Source organism: Ambystoma mexicanum, chromosome 12, assembly GCF_040938575.1.
Source record: "Ambystoma mexicanum isolate Mex_15411 chromosome 12, UKY_AmexF1_1, whole genome shotgun sequence".
Lineage (NCBI taxonomy): Eukaryota > Metazoa > Chordata > Amphibia > Caudata > Ambystomatidae > Ambystoma > Ambystoma mexicanum.
Genome location: NC_090936.1, coordinates 172,256,962 through 172,277,356, shown reverse-complemented (window position 1 = coordinate 172,277,356; position 20,395 = coordinate 172,256,962). Strand labels below are relative to the sequence as shown.

Here is a 20,395-nt window from a genome sequence, read left to right as displayed (position 1 = left end):
GTGCAGATTCTGAGGTTGCAGAAAGGAAAGGTTATGGAAGGAAAAAGGTTAGACAGGTTCTCTGTATATGTGAGGGCAACTAATCTTCCAATGAAATCTAGTTAAGCCTTTCCAAGCAGTAAGTCTACAACAAACCACCTATGAGGGACAAATGGTATCAAAGTCCATGGACCAGAAAAGTCTTGGGGAGCCAGGACAGCCAAAGTAAATTGAAACTGTGTATGGATCTATTGCACTTCTTAGATCAAAGGTCTTGCACAAACTTAGTTTGTTAAAAAAATCACTTGTAGGGTCACAAGCTGTTAAGCCTGTGAAAAGAGTTGGAATCAATTCTAAAAGATAAGCCAATGCAATTCCCAAATGAGAAGAGCATGGCAATGAGTTGAGCACCCCAAGCCTAAACAGTATCTCTGGTTTGAAGTGGTCCAGCTGGATTCTGTCTTGCTACAGCGGTGTAGACCCTTGTTCCTGAGCCTCAGTCATGGGGACAAGAGGGAGGACATCTGGAGGGCTCCTTTGGCGGTTGTCAGCAGCTACAGGCTCTTTTGGGTTCAGCAGCACTTCGCGGTTCAAGCTCTTTACTCCCTCGGTCCTGCACTTTGGTGAGGGGACTCTGGATCTGGAGGTCTTGCTTCTGGTTTGGTCCTTGGGAGTCTCCTGGAGCTTCTGGCCGGATTCGTTCCGAAGCAGACGTTGCTGTCACGATTCCTGCCCCTCTTGTCCCCAGCCCTCCGAGATGTCAGGCTGGAGCCAGTCCACGATCACCTACATGGCCCTCAAGGGCCTCCATCCCTCCAAAGACTCACTTGGAGTCAGACTTGGCGCTTGTGGCACCAGACTCGCTCACTCCCATAGGATAACATTGGGGATTGAACTTGTAATGCATTGATGGGGACAAGATTGATGCCCCTACATATTTCGGTTCCCAGAACTGCATGTGCGGTCTAGTCCTTTGGGTGTGGTTCAGCCCAGAGTCACCTGGGATACCCAGAGACTATTTAAGCCACACCCAGGCCGAGAAGCATGCTTTGCGTTTTTTGCACCTGCAGCGTGACGCTCGTATTCGGATCGGTCTCCAGTGGGCCTGCATCTTTCTTCTGCACTCAGCTCCTGCAAGAACACTGTTAGGAACAGCCTTACCTTGAAGCCCTTCTGCCCATCATTCAACGCTCCTTCTGTTCTGCGGGCATCTTCGGCGGTGTCATTCCCATCCCGGCACGCCGCTTCTTAATGAAGAGGAAAAGAACAGAGAAAAGGCATTAGTAAGCATTTTACAGCTCTTTGCTTATTTTTTTTCAAAAACAGTGCGAGCTTCAAACGCTTACCTGAATCCCAGCCGCTCTGCGAGGGGGGAAAAGACACTCCAGGTTAGCGTGGAAACATCTAGAGGCGCCGCATACAGTGCTTACTCGCCACATTTGTTCTTCATAACCAGCATCCACGCTGACAACATGGCGGCACCTTAAAGACACAGAAAAAGAACTCGGTTCATTACAAATACGAAAAGGGTGCATCGCGCTCTCACTCACCTTCAGCGCCACTCATCTCAGCCGCACACCGCCATTCCCGGACGCCGGCCATCTAAGAAGGAAAGGAACGAAGTTGGAGAACTGTTCAAAGACTCATTATACTTAACAGTTGGACTCTCGCCAGTGAAGTAACTAGGCACCAACGAGCCCGCATCAATCAACGCGCCCCTGCGCTGAAAGCAGGACGGAGAGCACACGATCCAAGGAAACAGCTGTGGATCAAAGGGAAGGGTTGGACCCCGGGGAGGAAGGGGTTCAAGCACACAGAGACAATAGGGAGTTAAACTCTACCAATCCTGTGTTTCAGGCCCAGTCGCCAGTCGAATAGCCTCCAGGGAAGGGTTCGAGGTCGTAAGAGTCCAGGACCGGCTGAGTGACGTCCCCGTAGATACCAGGTGAGCGTTACAGTTGCAATAGACTACAGAACTCGACCCCTGCCATTGGGTTTTTACAACGATGAAGAAGCACAGCCAGTCTGGGATGGTCGTCCAGTGGGGTTTGTCTCAGGGTTTGTTGGTCCCACCAACCCAAGGGGAGAAGTAGTTCTGTCTGGAGCTTCTCTCTCAAGGTGAAAAAGGAGGTTGGCACAGCAGCAGGGCTTCACTGGGCAATTTGAAGGTCTAGGAGGTTGCAGCAAGCTTCGTTCACGGTTTCGTCAGGTGTTTCTCCCAGTTGTCGACTCTGCCTGTAGTCCCAAAACCCTCGCCTTTGAAGCAGGCTTCTTCCATTCAAGCACAGCCTAGGCTGTCAATCACACAGCAGGGTGGCTATCCTGAAAGGACAGCCAGCCAATCTGGACTAGTTGATTTCAGGCATTCCTAGTTATAAAGGACAGGAGTTTCGGGACTCTTCCGCATATCCTGTCTTTCCAGACACACTTGAGCTGGGGGCGGGCTTCAAGGTTGAAGCCCGCCAAAGGCAAGACAGAGGGCTCAAACCTGTCTTAGTGCACAGACTAAAACCCAAGAAAGACCTCACAAACAGAAAATGGCGAAAGAAGACCGGGGTGGGGGGGGTGGGGGAGTCTGGCGCGGGTGGCTTTGTGACAAAATGGTCACTCATGGGTGCTGTACTGCAGCTGAGGGTTCAGCCTGCGGTAGAAAAGCACAATAGGTAGGAAAAATTAAACCACTACCTCAGCCATTTAAAGTAGTGAGGGTAACCTAGAATTGTCACATCAGAATGTAGGATGAGGGGCTACTAGGTAACCCTCCCCCCAGCACTCCACATAAGATTGTGTGTGCTGGATTTACAAAGAGAAAAGGAAAATAAAGTCAATTTCACTTCACTATTCTTGGGAACTGTAGTTTACTCAAGAAAAGCTATTAAAACCTTAAGAGAAATCGAAAGGATTTTTCAGTGACACTGCACTGAAGGTGCTGTCCCATACAAAAAGCAGATGCCCATCAAGTTTGTCAGACTCCAAAAACAGTGAAAACACAAAATACAAATCGAGTAAAAACACATGAGAAAGTGAGAAAAAGGTCTCTCGCTCCAGGGTTAAAATTAAAATGTCCTAAGTTAATCAAAAGACCTGGGGGTCGCTAAGGTAGGAGGAATATAGCACTAAAATGAAAATTCTTCCTAACAGGGGAATGCTGACATTGTATAAATTGCATTAAACAACCAATCTCAGTAACTTTCAACCTGAACACTTTACATCGAATTATGGTTTTGCATCTCAGCATTTGAAGCCACGCTTGCATCGTAATTTTGTGTTGATTGATGTTTTTGATAATTACATAATTCTTTTCATTAGTCTTCAGACCCCGACTTAACACGATCATCTGATAAGCAGTCTACAGATGGAGCTGGAGGGATTTATCAATACGATAATTATGAAGAAGTTGCTATGGATACCGATAGTGAAACAAACTCACCAGGTGAGCTGGCTTAGTATTTTTGTACAATGTGTCTTGATGAAATCTCATAGGATTCAAAGTAAATTTTTGTAAAACTCAATTTTCAATGTAATAGTAGAGTCAGAATATCTAGTTGCTGAGGGCTAGTTTTGCAGCTGGGATGAGGGTTTGAAGCTCAGGTTGAGTTTTAGCCAAAGGGTATTTTTTTTCAAATTTCTGAAGACTGCACGTCATTGACGATTTGCTTTTTGTAACACTCACTGATTTCATTGGAACCCATAGCCTATCCCAATTTTGGTATACTGGTCGTGTTTTGGGTGAGTACATTTTTGTTTCTTTGCCTCACAAATTGTGGAGGGGTTCTGGTCAGTCCCAAAGGCAGGGAACGTTTTTCTTCCTTGTATTTTCCAGTATTTTCTTTTTAACAGCATTTTCAGTGAAGTGTTACAGCGACACTGTACCCCTTTTTCTTTGTCAGGAAACATTTTGGATGATTTTGTGATTTGCATAGTCTTACGATTGATTTCTAGCAGCTGGCCTCGTGGGCAGATCAGGAGACTGCTCTAGTTATAGTGAGCAGGGGAACTCTTGAGAGGTTAGCTAAAACACAATCAACGCACACATGGAGAGCAGTCGAGGCTTGTGTGTGAGGGGGTGGGGGCCATGGGTCCACAATGAGTCCATACAGTGAAGCACACATTTAGACAGGAATGTACCAAAAAACAATGTTTATTCTAGGCCTTAAGCACACATTAAAAATATTACTCAACCTATGGTGAATGTAAGTTTATTAAAATGCATTTAATTGATTTAAAAACTTCAAGAGTAAAGTAAATGTGGACCAAGTCATATCTGATTTTCTGAATCGTCAGCAGTCCAATCCTTCAGAAGAATGGGGCCTTGTGCCCAAAGTCACAGAATCCAGTTTTTATCCCCAGAATGTATCTGTAGCAGGTAAATTACTTGTATTGGTGATAGTTCAAAAAAAGAGATGCAACAAAGTTACTGTGTAAGTAAAATATGTTCTCCAGCATGGGGTCTGGCATGGATTCACATGCTCATGAATATTCCCAGTCGGGCTGGGAATCCTTGGTAAAAGAGAGAACAGTTTCACTTACGAACTGTATTTCGAGGGGATTGGGTCCTCCGACGTATTCCATATCTATGACATGTAATCACCACAGCTGTGCTGCTTCGGAAACTTTTTCTGCGTCCTGCGTCGATGACGTCGATGCGCCGCCGTCGAGGACCTCCTCCGACGTCCGACGTCATCCGATGTGATAAGTAGGACGCACGACGCCAGTAGCCTCAGTTCCGTTTTTTCCGCGAACGTGTTGCTTCGTGTTTCTCGGTTCTAGCCTCGACTCATTGGAGTTCTGTTCTTTCTGGTTCTTCGAACCTGTTCGTTTGTGAATATTCCTTCGACGATGTCTTCCACTTCGTCTTCAACCCCGCGTCCGGGCTTCAAGAAGTGCGGGGAGTGTGGGTCCAAGATGTCGGTGACTGACTCGCACGATGCCTGCCTCTGGTGCCTCGGGGAGGCCCACGACACGGATGACTGTGTCGACTGCCTGTCGCTCACGTCCAAGGCCTTACGCGAACGTAAGAAGAAATTGTCGGTAGGTCGGGTGTCCAAGCCCCGGAAGTCGAAGTCGGCGGGGCTTTCGACGGATGATTCGAGGGGTGACTCTCCGCGTCATCGTCGGAAGTCTCGTCGGTCTTCTTCTAGGAGTCGGTCTCGCCACTCCTCAGCCTCTTCGAGGCATTCTCGGAAGCGCCGACATCGGTCGCCTTCCAGGTCCTCTTCAGAGGACTCTGCCCGGCACGTCGGTTACCCCACCAGCCGTGCGACGCCGGAGGAATGGGCTTCCTTCGGGAAGAAGATGTTGGCGATTCTTGAGTCGCAGGGTACTCAACCGTCCGCGCCCCCGAGTGGGGTCGGCCGTGAGAGGTCGAGAGCCACCGCTCGCAAGAGTGGTCGGCGCGAGTCACGGGAGAGGTCCCGTTCGGACAAGGGGGCTCGTTCTCGCCGTACCCGTTCCAGGTCCCGGTCCTCGACGCGATCGAGACCGTGTGCACCTGTGATGTCTTCGAGGAAGGCATCGACGTCTGAGGCGTCGAGGGCGTCGACAGGCTTTCTCGAGGCTCCGGCTCCGAGGAAGTCGTCGAAGCCGTCGACGGTCAGGTCGTCGAGGGACACGCTCGGGGCTCCGGCTTCGAGGGCTGTGTCGACGCCGCCGATACTGGAGGCGCTGCATCTGACGTCGACGCCGATCCTCTCGGCGTCGACGCCGATTTCCTCGACGTCGACGCCGATTTCCTCGACGCCATCGACGCCTTTCGTGTCGGAGGTGCCCCGTGTCTCGGGTGTTCCCCCTAGGAAGGCTCTGGTTAAGAGCAGGCACTCTCGGGTGCCTTTCCACCGCTTGGATTATATTTCAGAGGCGGATGAGGATTCGGATGGCCTGGTTCCTAGTCAGGTGCCGGATGACATTGTCTCGGGCCATAGTCAATTTGACGATTTGAGGCAGTCGCTGCATGATGCCAGTGGACTGGACACCTCTCCGGAGGTGGAATTTGGTCGGCCTGAGCCTGGCTCCCATGCCGATTCCTCATACCGGCGCCTTATGGCTAGGGTGTCTGAGTATCTGGGATGGTCTGCTCCCCCAGGGGAGTTTGTGCAGGATGATCTGACGGACATCCTTGATGTTGGTCCCCCAACTGACCCGGTACTGCCGTTCCATATGGCTTTACAGCGTAGGGTGGCGGCGGCTTGGACTGCTCCGGAGAGTCTCCCGGCAGTGGGCAGATCCTTGTCGCGAAAATACCATCCAGCCAGTGGCGACCCCTGCTACTTGACCAGGCACCCCACTCCGGAAAGTTTGGTGGTGCAGGCGGCCACGGCCCGGCAAAGCAGGCGTCGTACCCTACCATCCCTCCTGATAGGGACGACAAACGTTTTGATGGCTGGGCGAAGAAGGTGTTTTCTTCTGGTGGTATGGCGCTTCAGGCGGCCAACTCCGTTTGTGCCTTGTCGCGTTTCACGCACACTCTGTGGAACTGTGTTGCGTTAGCGGCTGAACATATTCCCGAAGGGGACGAACGGGTTGGTTTCCTTGCTATGGTCCAGGATGGTAAGGATGCCATGTGTGAGTCCGTTCAGTCGGGTTTGGACTTAGCTGAATGCGTCAGTAGGTCCATGGCGGCGAGCACCGTGATACGCAGGTTTGCGTGGTTGCGGAAGTCGGGGTTTGCTCCTGATGTGCAGTCCCGGCTCCTCAACATGCCCTTTGATGGTGAACATCTTTTTGGCAGCAAGGCTGACGAGAGCCTTGAGAGGTTGCAGACCTCAAAAGCTGCAGCGAAGTCGTTGGGCGCTGCAGTTCGCCAACCTCCGCTTTTTCGTCCTAGGGGACAGCAGTGGAGGGGTGGCTCCTTTCGCTATTACTCGTCCTTTGGTAAAGCGAGAGGAGCTGGCAGTCAAAGGGGCCAACGCAGGGGTACCAGAGGTGGACGACAAGGTACCCGTGGTGCCAAGGCCGCTCGGGCAGTTGCCTCTTTGCCCTCAGGTAACGCCGCAGCCGCTCCTACTCAGTCATGAGGCCATGTACCATGGTTCGCCGGTTGGGGGAAGGCTGGCGCAGCATCTTGTAGAGTGGCGTGCCATTACTTCAGATGTGTGGGTTCTGGAGATCATAACCCACGGCTACTGTCTTCCCTTTCGGCACAGGCCTCGCGACAATCCACCGGGGAACCTCTCTTTGAAGTGTCCGGATCCGCTCCTTGCGCAGGAAATTCAAGCCCTGCTGGAGAAAGGCGCCATAGAACTGGTGCCTGTAGCGGAGAGGAACAAGGGATGGTATTCCCCTTATTTTTTGATTTCGAAGAAAGACGGGGGATTGAGACCCATCATGGACTTGCGCGGTTTGAACAAACTCCTCAGGAAGGACAAGTTCAAGATGGTTACTCTCTCTCAAGTCCTCCAGGCCCTTCAGCTTCAGGACTGGTTGGTGTCACTCGACCTCAAGGATGCTTACTTCCATGTGCCGATCCATCCCAAGCACAAGAAGTACCTGAGGTTCGCGGTTGGCGACTCGCACTTTCAGTTTCGGGTCCTGCCGTTCGGTTTGACCTCCGCCCCGAGGGTTTTCACCAAGCTCATGGTGGTGGTGGCAGCGCATCTCAGGCAAGGGGGGATTCACGTCTACCCCTACCTGGACGATTGGTTGATCAGGGGGAGCTCTCCCGAGCAAGTCCTGGATCATCTGTCCGTCGCCTGCCACTCCCTTCACAGGCTGGGCTTCTCCCTCAATTTAAAGAAGTCCCATTTGACGCCAACACAGAGGCTCCAGTACATCGGAGCAGTGCTCGACACTTCCCTGGGGCAGTGTTTTCCTCCCCAGGTGAGGGCTCTTCACATTCAGCAGATGGTGCACAAGTTTCAGCATGCCCAGACGCTCCCGGCGTTCGAGTTCTTGAGGTTGCTCGGCCTCATGGCATCCTGCATTCTTCTGGTGCCAGAGGCTCGCCTGCGGATGAGATCTTTGCAGTGGGCACTCAAGACGCAATGGTCGCAGTCCTCCGGCAGGATGTCGGACCCGGTTCAGGTGCCGCCCTCGGTCGCCCGGGACCTTCTGTGGTGGGCCGTCGAAGGCAACTTGATGAAGGGGGCTCCATTTTGGCTACCCTGGCCGGAGGTGACGATCGTGACGGATGCATCCCTCACGGGATGGGGAGCTCATGCCAACGGGCTGACAGTCAGCGGTCGTTGGTCTCCGTCGGAGTCCAGACTCCATATCAATCTGTTGGAGCTGAGGGCCGTCAGGCTAGCCCTGAAGGCTTTTCTGCCGACTGTGCGAGGAAAGGCTGTCCTGATCATGACGGACAACACTGTGGCCATGCACTACCTCAACAAAAAGGGGGGGGCAGGGTCACTTCCTCTGTGCAGGGAGGCGATGCAGCTCGAGTTCTGGGCCATCCGGCAGGGAGTTTCGATCTCGGCAGTTCGTCTGGCCGGAGACGAAAACGTGACGGCGGACGCTCTGAGCAGGCAGAGCGCGATCTCTCACGAGTGGGAGTTGGCTCAGGAGATTCTCCTGGAGATCTTCGCCCTTTGGGGGACCCCTCAAGTGGATCTCTTCGCCTCCAGTGTCAACCGGAAGTGCGAGAGGTTTTGCTCGCGGGAATTTCCTCCGAAAGGAGCCTTAGGCGACGCGTTTGTGGTGGAGTGGTCATTCCCGCTGCTGTACGCGTTTCCTCCAGTCCCCGTCATCCCGCAAGTGCTGCGGAGGTTACGGAAGTTCGGTTCCCGGATGATCCTCATTGCTCATTGACTTTGAAAACTGCGTTTTTAGTTGCGGTTACTTCCGCTCGCAGAGTGAGTGAGTTACAGGCACTTTCTGTTAAGCCACCCTTCACTGTATTTCACAAGGACAGGGTTGTCCTTCGAGTTCGTCCTTCTTTTCTTCCAAAGGTAGTGACGGAATTTCATTTGGCCCAGAAGATTGTTCTTCCGGCATTCTATCCTCCTCCGCATCCTGGTAAGGAAGAGGAGAGGCTCCATAGGCTTGATCCTAGGAGAGCTTTGAGCTTTTATGTTTCTCGCATGTCCCGGGTCAGAGTGGACTATCAACTCTTTATTGGTTACGCTGGTAAGCGCTTGGGGCAAGCTGTGACGAAACAGACTTTGTCACGCTGGATTATTTTGGCCATCTCGGAGTGTTACCGCTTGGCGGGTAAGGACCCACCGGCTGGCTTGCGGGCCCATTCTACCAGGGGCGTGGCTGCATCTACTGCCCTGCAGAGGGGTGTTCCTATTCGCAACATCTGTGATGCTGCCACCTGGGCTTCAGTACATACATTTGTACGGCATTATTCCCTCGATTCCATCAGAGGGCAGGATCTGGCCTTTGGCAAGGCGGTCCTTTGCTCTGCTATTTGATTGGCTATTCTAAATTTTGTTTCTAAATTCTTTCCCTCCTCCTTGATTTGGTACTGCTTTGGGAGTCTGTCATAGATATGGAATACGTCGGAGGACCCAATCCCCTCGAAGAACAAGTTACTTTCTTACCTGGTAACGTTCTTTCGATGGGATGGTCCGACGACGTATTCCATATCGCTCCCACCCTGCCTTCCCCGCTGCAGAATTTCTGTTGCGATTGCAGCTTACGTTCCGCAAGGCTTTGTGTCGGACTGGCAGTTGACTAATGTCACACGTTCTGGGGGAAAAAACTACAACTGAGGCTACTGGCGTCGTGCGTCCTACTTATCACATCGGATGACGTCGGACGTCGGAGGAGCTCCTCGACGGCGGCGCATCGACGTCATCGACGCAGGACGCAGACGCCGAAAAAGTTTCCGAAGCAGCACAGCTGTGGTGATTACATGTCATAGATATGGAATACGTCGTCGGACCATCCCATCGAAAGAACGTTACCAGGTAAGAAAGTAACTTGTTCTTCTCCTTTAAACCAATCGCTATCCTCTGGGTCATACTGCCCCCCCCCCCCCCCCTCCCATCCAATGACCGCTCTCTTGCTGCTCCTCTGGCAACCATCTTCAGATTCTTACTGCACGCTTCAGTGTTGGGAGTCCTCAAGTTTGCTCTGCGAGCTACCTCTACGTTTCTTCGTGTTTTCCGAGGGGAAAAAGTTTCAATTTTTTTGTTCCAGAAGAGCCTGTGGGCTCTTTTCTCCATCTGCTGACAGTGGGGGATCCGTTGTCGGTGAATTTCAGCGACTCTCAAGGGCGAAAACAGTCGTTTCCAGATGGCCATCAGGCCTGATGGAGAAGGAAGGAGGATCCCTCTTCAGGCCCTGCACCAAGTGCGGGGAACGGAACGAGTTTGTGGAAGAAGGGCACCTGCAATGCCGCTATCTGCATCCTGACCACAAGGAAAGAAAATGCACGCTATGCCTTGTTTCTCCAAGAAGACCATCGTCAGGCACAGTAGACTGGTAGACTGGTGGCATGGCTGAACGCCAAGGCCCCTGCCCAGAGCAGGGACATGCCTCACCCAGGACCGAAGAGGAGCGGTCTTCTGAGTCCTTTGAGTGCACCTCATCCGTGGGGGCCATATACAAGGCCAAGAACTGCAAGTCCAGGTCAACCGGGGACGCCGCAGAGGCTGGTCCCTCAGTGGCTAGGTCGTGACCGCTATCCCCCCCACCCCCCCCCCCCCCCCCCCCCCACGCCCCAAAATTGCTAGCTGGCAATCCAGCTCCTCAAAAAGGAAAGCTTCCCACCTGGCTAAGCTGCGGGAGAAGCTGCGGACGGAGGAGACGGCTGAACTACCCACGAAGGCCCGATCTGCGCAGGATAAGTCTTCGTTGACTATAGAGCTTGTGGTGGCTGCTCTTACAAAGGCAAAGTGGGTTGACGCTGTGAAGTTTACCCCCTGCAGTGCAGAAGGTGGCCCTGCCCCTGAGGCGTGAAACCGCCAGAGTGACTTTGGAAAAGTCTGCTGGTACACTGGCGAAGGTGATGCCGTCTCCGTTCCCGGCTCCGACACCTCAGGTTGGAAAAGGCGGGTGGGGAAAGGAGGCCCCGGATCAACATAAGGGCGTGTCCGAGGCTGTTAGGCAAGATTGTATGTAGTAACCCTGTGGGAGACTACACCAGCCTTGTCCTATTAGCAATAGGGAACCCAACCTTTGGCGTAGGTCTGTACTACACAAGGTGGTAGTGATTGAGCTGCCAGACTTGCCTCAAGAGGGGTCAATCTGAGCTGCAGAGGTGCAACATAGAGCTTCACAGTGACTGGTATTCAAATAATACTTATACTCAAATAATTACTTATTAAAGTCCGTTTCTAAATAAGCCTTCTTTAGAAAGGGCAGTATAAAACAATAAAATACACTTCAAAAACACACTCCTTCAGTTTCAGTTAAGTAGATGCCCTTTTGGGATGTTTCACACACACTTCCTACACCCTTAGGTGACTTCAATTGCTAGGACACTGTGGACATTGATATATCACTTAACACATCACTTGACACTTAAATGCAATACTAAGATTGTGCAAAAAGGAACAGTTAAGTATTTTACAATCACCCAATGAAGTATAGCTTAACCCTTTCCTAGCTATACAAGTAACTTTGTCTGATTTTTTTTGATGGTCAGACAAAGTCAGAGGGTAAGAAGAGGAATCCACTGACCAGGTTTTTGGCTGCAGATCCTGAAGTCATGCAAAATCTTCAATTGTAAGATACTGTGTTGGCTTGGGTATGTACTTTAAGTCTCTTGTGATTCCTGTGTAGTTGTGGGGTGTTTGTTATTGGGAGGCCACTCATCCAGTTCACCCAGTCCGTTAGGGAGAATTCTTAGAAATGTGTGAATCCCTCTCTACCCTAGAGACCCCACAGCTCTTTTGCTGGACTTTAGGACTTTTAATTTATAACCTGGAGAGAGTGAGACCCTTTTCCCACTCCATGTTTTTATTTTTCTGTGATTTAGACTGTTTCTTTTGACTTTGGAGTCATAGGCGGCATCTTTGCATTGTGACACTCAGCACCTTCGTGCAGTGGCACAGGGAAGTCTCTTAGATTTCGCAAAGGTTTAAATATTTTCTCTTAGTCCAACCGTTTTTAAAAGCAGTGAAGTGAAATAGACTTGACTTATATTTTATAACTTTCTAGAACCAGCACACACTCTTAAAGGGTGCTGGAGGGGTTACTTCGTATCCCCTTTGTCTAGTTTCTCATTTAACTTGTTACCCTTTCTACAATTAATGGCTGGTGGCAGTGGTTAACTTTTTACTACCATTGTGTGTCTTTACCACGGGCTGCATTCGCAGCTGCAGTAAGGCACCCATGGGCTCCAGTATGTCGGTGCCCGAAACGCCCTGTGCTTAATCCCCTTGGTTACAGGAATGCACCCAAAGGCTTGTCACTGTGATTCTCTGCAACTCCCCTACAGTTCACATTGACCCCCTTTGCGATAAGCCTGGCTGCTCCACACGCTACCAACCTGTGAAGTGCAGACTTATACCAAAGGCTGAGTTTCTATTGCCAGGAGGTCAGGGTTGTTGTAGTGCACTCAAGGGTACTATATATAATCTTGCCTAACACAGCAAGTCAGGGGAAGCAAGACCCAGTTTGGGGACACTCGTACAATTATCCTAACAGGAATAATAAAGTGAAACCAACAGCATTACTTTTGGGAATCATAGGTGAGTAGTATACCTTTACATCTACTTTCTGTTAGACTGGCAAAACGGTTTCTAAGGAAAGAAAGATGTTAAATACTTTTGAGAATAGTGCAACACACATTCAAGTTAAGAACTAACTGTTCACTCTGAGTTAGTTACTTTTAAACACGTATTCTCTTTTCTAGGCAAAAGGCCCAAACCCCATAAGTATTTCTCTTATTCTTGGAGCATGAGTGTTCTCAGTGACATAAGGGGGTCACTATGGTCTAGTGTCCAACAGGCAGTGTCAGAATAGGTTATTAAGCAGCAAAAGTAAGTTCCTCAGGAAGACTGTTCAAACGGGTGAGTATTTTACTTTAGAGTTCGTTGAGGGTCCAGCAGCTTCACAGAAGACACCCTAGGAGGATTCCAGCAGTGCGACTGTGTTAGGCAAGATTGTGTGTAGTATCCTTTGGAAGACTACAGCAACCTTGACCTCCTGGCAATAGGAGCCCAACCTTTGGTATTAGTCTCTAGTACACAGGTTGGTAGTGTGACTGAGCAGCCATGCTTATCTCAAGAGGGGTCGATATGAGCAGTAGGGTTGTAACCGTTTCACAGTGACAGTTATTCAAATAAACACACTCGATATCTTGATTAAACAATTAATTGATTTAAGTCATTTATATAAGCCTTCTTCAGAAGGGAGCAAGATATGTAACAATTATAATACACTTCAAAACACACTCTTAGTTTCTCTAGATCAGATGCCCATTGGGGATGGCACACAGTCACTGCCTACACCCTAAGGTGACCTAAATAGCTAGGACACTGTGGACATTGATGTATCACTGTTACATTTAGAGCAATACAGAGTTTGGGTGTAAAGAGTTGGATAGGGGAATAAAACAAAGGTAAACAAAGCATTCATAAACTGGTAAGTACTTTTTTAACCTTCCAATGTAAAGTACATTTAACGCTTTCCCGGGGCAAAGGTAAAGGCACAGAGCCAAAGGTAAGAAGTCTCTCAGGGAGCCAGCACAGCCAATATTAGTTGAACAATGTCTAGGGGCGCTGAAGATCATCTTTGATGGTAAGTCAAAGTCTTGCACAATGTTTTTAGAAAAGTTTGTAGAAATAGGATTCACTTGAAGGGCCACAAGCTGGGAGGCTTGTGAGGGGCAAAGCTATCAGCAACTCTGCAATGGCAACCAAGACCAGTCTCAACTGAGAACAAGTAAAGCTACACAACCAGTGTTAAGTTATCTTAGACTTTACAGTACGTTTGGTTAGAAAAACATGTTCAGCTGGCTTCTGTTCCTGTACAGCGCCTTTTGTTCCTTGGCCTCAGTCGTTTGGACAACAGGGAGGACGTCTGGGCGCTCCTGCACTGCAATGGGAAGATCGGCGGCAGCAATGGGAAAACTTCAATTCAGTGACACTGCGGTTTCAGCTCCTTGTGTCTGACATAAAATGGCAACACCGCAGTTCTTTGTTCCACTCTGGACTTTCCTCGAATCTGGGGTCCAGCACTCTTGAGATGGCTCAGGCTTGGTCAGTCCTGCTTCAGGGAAGTCTGGGGGGGGTGGATCTTCCTGGTGCTCGGGTCCGACTTAAAAGCGGTCCACTCTGTTTGATGATTTTCTCCCTGGCATTTCGGTTCCAGCAGCGGAAGTACAGCTAGCTTCGAGAACGTGTCCAAACAAGTACTTTGGAGTTCATTGGTGCCACCAACTCGAGGGGAGAAGTCCTTGCAGGGCTTCTCTAGTCGAAACTAATTCAGAGCTTCAGCACAGCAGCAGAGCTTCACCGGGCAAATCAACATGCAGGAGTTGCTGCAGGCGTCTCTTTCCAAGTTCTTCTTCGAATTCCTTTGTCCAGTGGTTGACTCTGCCTTCTAAGCCAAAAGCCTCACCTTTTATGCAGGTTTCTCCCATTCATTCCAGCCTAGCTGTCAATTAGACAGGCTGCCTGTCCTTGCCGGACAGCCAGCCGGCCAATCACCTCTGGGTGCATTCCTGTAACCAAGCGGATTAAGCACAGGGAGTTTCGGGCACCTCCCTCACTTCCTGCCCCTGCCAGACCTACTGGAGCCAGAGGTGGCCTTCACTTGTGAATCCCGCCAAAGACAAAACTAACCAAGGCACCAAACCTGGTTTGGCGCACATAGATCTCAAAAAGGCACTTAACAGCAAGAAATGGCTGTAAAAGACTACCTTGACAGAACAGAGAAACCCACAGGACGGCATTTATTGTGGGTCACTTTTATTTTCAGGACAGGGAGATGGGCAGAGGAATCAAAGTTGAGCCCACCTTTCAAGAACACAACTTACTTTGGTGGGGAACTGGGCTATCAATTAGGACGAGATCCACGAGAAGTTGGCAGAGTTGGTGGGGTTTAGAGATCCTCAAAATGTCCTAATTATAAATCTAGGAGGCAACGACCTGGTGCAGAAGACAGTTGTTCAGTGACATATGCACGTCCTTAGCTGGAATATTGCACAGCTGGAAGGACACTGACCTTTTTTATTCAGAGATCTTACCCAGAAAAATGTCAAAGAGCAGTGTCCTACAAAGCAATGGACATCACTAGGAAAAAGCTAAACAAAGGTTTGGAAAAATTCTGCATCAGCAGGGGCATCAATTTTATTGAGCACCGCGCAATAACCCTTGCCGATCCAGAACTTTCACAAGGATGGGACTCTCTCTGAGAAAGACATGGAGAAGTTGCACAATGCAATTCTGGCCACCCTAATGGAAAGAGGATGCAAATAGTAAAGACACCTTTTGCGGCATGGCGGGACCTGGTCAGCTGGGAGCCTATACAGGTGTGGCGGCACGGATCAAGTGGACATCCACTGGCCCACGTGCCCAAAAGGACTTCATGTTCTTCATGCATGCACATTTTATGAGTAACATTAATTTATTGTGAAATGTTTCGAATGGATTGTCTCCTCCAACGTATTCCTCATCTTTGACATGCAATGCCCAGCTTCAGCTGCTTCGGAAAAGTTTTCGGCAGAGGGCGCACTGCATTGATGGCGTCTATGTCCCTCGAAAGGCATCCGTAGAGGTTGATATAAGTAGCTTCAGTTGGCCTCAGTGCCGTTTTCCTGCAAACGTGTTTGCTTTGTGAAACTCGGTGCCTCGTACTTGTGAAGTATTTGCTGTGGTCTTTGTCGACATGTCTTTGTCTTCCACTCGGATGACCCCGTGATCCGGGTTCAAGAAATGCAAGGACTGCCTTTCCAAAATGTCCATTATGGACCTGCATCAAGTCCATCTGTGGGGCATGGGTGAGGGCCACGAGACTGATATGTGCTCCAAGTGTCAATCCATGATGGGAAAGGCCTTGTGGGAATGAAAGGGGAAGCTTCAGGTAGACAAAGTGTCCAAACCACATGTTCTGACCTGCTAGGCCTTCGACCGGTGAGTCGAGAGGCGACACTCCTTGGCGGAAGAAGGCCAAGCGCTCAAGGTCTCGTAGTGGTTCCTGCCACTCTTCGTCCTCGTTGAAGCGCTGGAGGAGAAGGCACCGCTGGTCGCCTTTCTTGTTGTATTCTTCGTCAGGCAGCACCTCTGAAACGGTGACATGCCCGTCAAAAAAGTCGACACCGGCAGAGTGGGAAGCTTTCCATATGGAGATGCTTTAAATCTTTGACAAACGTGGCAGGGCTCCGTCTGTGCCTTCTGTGGAAGCCGGCAAGGAGCGGTTTTGGCCGGAAACTCCGCCCGCGAGCCTGAGTAAACTGTGTGATCTCCATCGAGAGCCCTCAATGCCTCGATATGATAAGGTGTCAAAAGATCACTCGAGGTGGTGAACTGTCAATTCATTGGAAGTCATCGGCACCAAAGCCATCATTGGAATCCATTGGATCCTCTACCCAGTCAGGCCTTTGGAGCCTTCGACGCCATCAACGACGTCGACACCATTAACACCGGCTGGACTGATTGTCAGTTAAGCCCCTAGGGCCTGTTGAGAAAAGGCACTGGCTAAAACAAAGACGCATTCGACTGTTTTGAAGCCTCTGGGTTCTGCACCTGAGAAAATGTTTGCCCCTCTACTGATAAAGGATAGATTTTTTTTTTTTTTGTCACGCACTTCCATTTTTGAGAGGAGCATTTGGATGAGGAAGATGCCCCTATTGGTCTCCAGTATGGGACCCCTAATCTGCCTGAATGTCTCATTTCAGAGGAGAGTAGGATGCAAGATCTTTGTGACCCTTTGCATGATGCTAGTGGTATTGACCTCTCCTGAGCTGGAGTTCGGCAAGCCACAGCCAGGGGAGCATGCTGAATCCTCCTACAAGCATCTTATTTCTGGAGTTGTTGAACATTTGGGCTGGTCTAGTCCTCCAGTGCATTTTGATCAGGATGATCTTACTGACATTTTGGACCAGGGTCTGCCTACGGATCCTGTTACCTTTCCAAGTGGCTCTTCAAAAAAGGGTGGCCAGGAATTGGGACACCCTGGAGACTAATCCGGCGGTGGACAAATCTCTTACAAGAAAATACTGCCCTTCCAGTAGCGACCCCCGACTACCGGTCCCAACACCCCACTCCCGAGAGCCTGGTTGTCCAGGCCGCTATAGCTACCTCGAACAAGGCAGCATACCCTACCATCCCTCCTGATATGGACGATGAGCGCGTGAATGAATTGGCCGAAAGATCTTTTCGGCAGGGAGTATGGCGCTGAAGTCGGGCAACTCCACTTGTGTCTAGACAAAATTTTCATACACTCTGTGGGAGTGCATATCTATGGTCGTGGAGCATATTCCGGACTGGGATGAAAGGAACGGCTTCCTGGCTATTGTTGAAGACGGCAAGCAAGCCATGTGAGTCCCTTCAGTCTGGGTTGGATACTGCAGATAATATCACCAGGTCCATGGCTAAGAGCACAGTGATGCGCAGGTGTCTGGTTTTGCACCTGATGTGCAGGCTAGTCTTCTCAACGGGCCATTTGACTGGTCTCCTCTTTTTGGCAGCAAGGCTTGTGAGAGCCTTGAGAAGTTGCAGACCTCTAAGGCGGAAGCCAAGTCTTTAGGTGCCGCTGTTAGGCAACCTCAGCCTTGTCATCCTAGCGGACAACCTTGGAGGGGTCGATCTTTTCGTTACTACTCATTTAGAAGTGCAAGAGGAATGGCCAGTCAAAGAGGACAATGAAAATGTCCTCGTGGTGGACGAGGTAGATGTGCCAAACCAGCTCAAGCTGCAGCCTCCTTGCCATCGGCGTCTGCAGCAGCCGCTTCAAAACCACTCTGAAGGCTTGAAAGTGAAGGGCCTTCCAGACAATCGGAGTCCAGCCAACGCGAGTGAATACGGAGCACAAGGAAAAAGTTCTTTGATTAATCCCAAGAGAAAAGAACACTGCTAATTTAATGAGCGAGAAGACTTAATTTACATTGGTCTTTACAATTGGCACAAATGTAATTCTAATTTAAAATAATGTGGTAGATTAGCCCAGATTGGAGAGAGGCTCTGCTGAGCCGAAACACGTGTTCAAGGGCACCTTTTTGGAATAAAGTACAACCAGTGTGATGAATTGGTGCAGAGGCATGGAGTCTCTTTTTTCAAGTCACTCTGAAGGCTTGCATCACGATTCACCAGTGGGGGCAGACTGTCTCAGCATTTCGACGAATGGCAAGCCATTACTTCAGATGCTTGGGCTCTGGAAACAATAGCGCACGGTTATAGCTTTCCTTTTGTAGTGCATCCTCCGACCAATCCACCGTGGGAAACACTCTTTGAGGATTCCCGATCCGCTCCTTGTGTAGGGAATCTTAGCCCTGCTTGAGAAAGGTGCTATAGAACAGTATCTGAGGCGGAGAGGAACAAGGGTTGGTAGTCCCCATATTTTTTTTTAATCCCCTATAAAGGTTGAGGACCGAGACCCATCTTGGACTTCAGATACTTAAAGTTCCTCAGGAAGGGCAAATTTAAGATGGTCACTCATTCTCAGATCTTCAGGCCCTCCAATTGCAGGATTGGTTGGTGTCATTGGACCTTCAGGATGCTTCTTTTCAAGTGCCGATCCATCTTGAGCACAGGAAATACCTGAAGTTTGCCGTTGGTGGCTTGCACTCAGTTTCAAGTCCTGCTTTTCGGGTTGACCACCGTCCGACGGTGTTCACGAAACTGATGGTGGTAGTGGCAGCACATCTCAGGAGATTGGGAAGGGGGGTGGAGGGGGAATTCAGGTCGACCCCTACCTGGACGATTGGCTGATCAGGGCGTGTTCTCCTGAACAAACCTTGGAGCATCTCAACGTTACCTGCCACTCCCTGCACAGACTGGGCTTCTCCCTCAATTTCAAAAAGTCCCAGATGGCACATTCCCAACAGCTCCAGTACATCTGGACTTTCTTGGACACGTCCTTGGGAAAGTGCTTGCCACCCAAAGGGAGGGCTCAAGACATTATCCAGATGGTTAAAAAATTTCAGAGTGCCCAGACTAGTGCTAAAGGCTTTTCTGCCGTCTGTTTGGGGAAGGCATGTCCTGATAATGATGGACAGTACAGTGGCCATGTGCTACCTCAACATGAGGTGGTGTAGGGTCACTACCACTGTGCAGAGAGGGGATGCGGCTCTCTTATTGGGCTATTCAAGAAGTAATCTCCCTGTCAGCTGTTCACCTAACCGGGGAAGAGAACATGGCAGCGGATGCTCTGAGCAGGCAGAGCAGTCTCCTACGAGTGGGAGTTAGCTCAAGAAGTCCTTCAGGAGATCTTCACCCTTTGGGGAACCCCTCAAGTGGCTTGGTTTGTGACCGGGGTCAACCGGAAATGCGAGTGGTACTGCCTAAGGGAATTTCCTCCGAGAGCAGCTCAAGGAGACGCGTTCGAGGTGGATTGGGAATTCCCACTGCTGTACCCGTTTCCTCCAGTCCCTGTCAATCCTCAATCAGGAGGTTGAGATGGTTCAGGAGCCACATGATCCTCATTGCCCCAGATTGGGCCAGGAGAACATGGTACCCAGACCTTCTGGACATGTCCATCTGTCCTCTGATACGTCTTCCACAAAGAGAGGATCTTCTCTCGCAAGAGGGGGGTCGGGTTCTTCATCCAGAGGTCAACACTCTCAACCTTCACACTTGGTTTCTGAAAGGTCGATATAAAGGGATCAGGACCTCCCAGATGACGTGATGGAGATGTTGCTTTCGGCCAATAGGGCAGCAACAAAGTCTCTGTGCCGTTGGAATACGTTTTGCAACTGGTGCAGGGAAAATAATGTTGATCCTTTTCAATGTACGACTTCTGCTTTAATTAGCACACAAAGGTCTTCAAGTTGGAACCATTAAAGGTTACCTAGCAGCGCTTTCCATCTTCAAGCGCTCATTTGAGGAATGCTCCTATTTCAAAATCCCAGTGGTGATTCAATTTTTGAAAGGGCTCATGAATGTGTTCCCACCTTCTGCTTTTCAGGTTCCGGTTTGGGATCTCAACCTGGTGTTAAAATTCCTAATGTGTGCGTCATTTGAAACCTTGCACACATGTCCGTTGAGGTTAACCTTTAAGACAATACTATTGGTTGCTCTAACACCTGTACGTAGAGTGAGCCAGTTGCAGGCGCTTTCTTCCAACCCACCCCTTAAAATATTCCACAAACACAGGGTTGTGTTGAGGGTTAGACCCTCCTTTCTACCTCAAATACTTTTGGATTTTCACTTAAGTCAGAAAATTGTGCTGCCGGCCTTTTATCGTCCTCCGCATCCTAGTAAGGAAGAGGAAAGGCTCCCTATGTTGGACCATAGGAGAGAATTAAGCTTTTATATTTATCCAGGATGTCCAAGTTTAGAGTGGACGGCCAGCTCTTTGTAGGGTATACTGGACGCAAATTAAGCCAGGCTGTTTGCAAGGAGACCTTGTCTAGGTGGATCAT

General features: G+C 49.9%; 1 protein-coding gene across 1 annotated transcript in view; it reads left to right on the top strand.

Moving 5' to 3' along the window:
- ZFC3H1 (zinc finger C3H1-type containing) overlaps positions 1–20,395 on the top strand; it is a 1,590,362-nt gene that overhangs the window by 160,119 nt on the left and 1,409,848 nt on the right. The window contains exon 6 of the mRNA XM_069628251.1: positions 3,289–3,412. Within this exon, the coding sequence (XP_069484352.1) occupies positions 3,289–3,412 (124 nt within the window). The remainder of the gene's footprint in view (positions 1–3,288; positions 3,413–20,395) is intronic.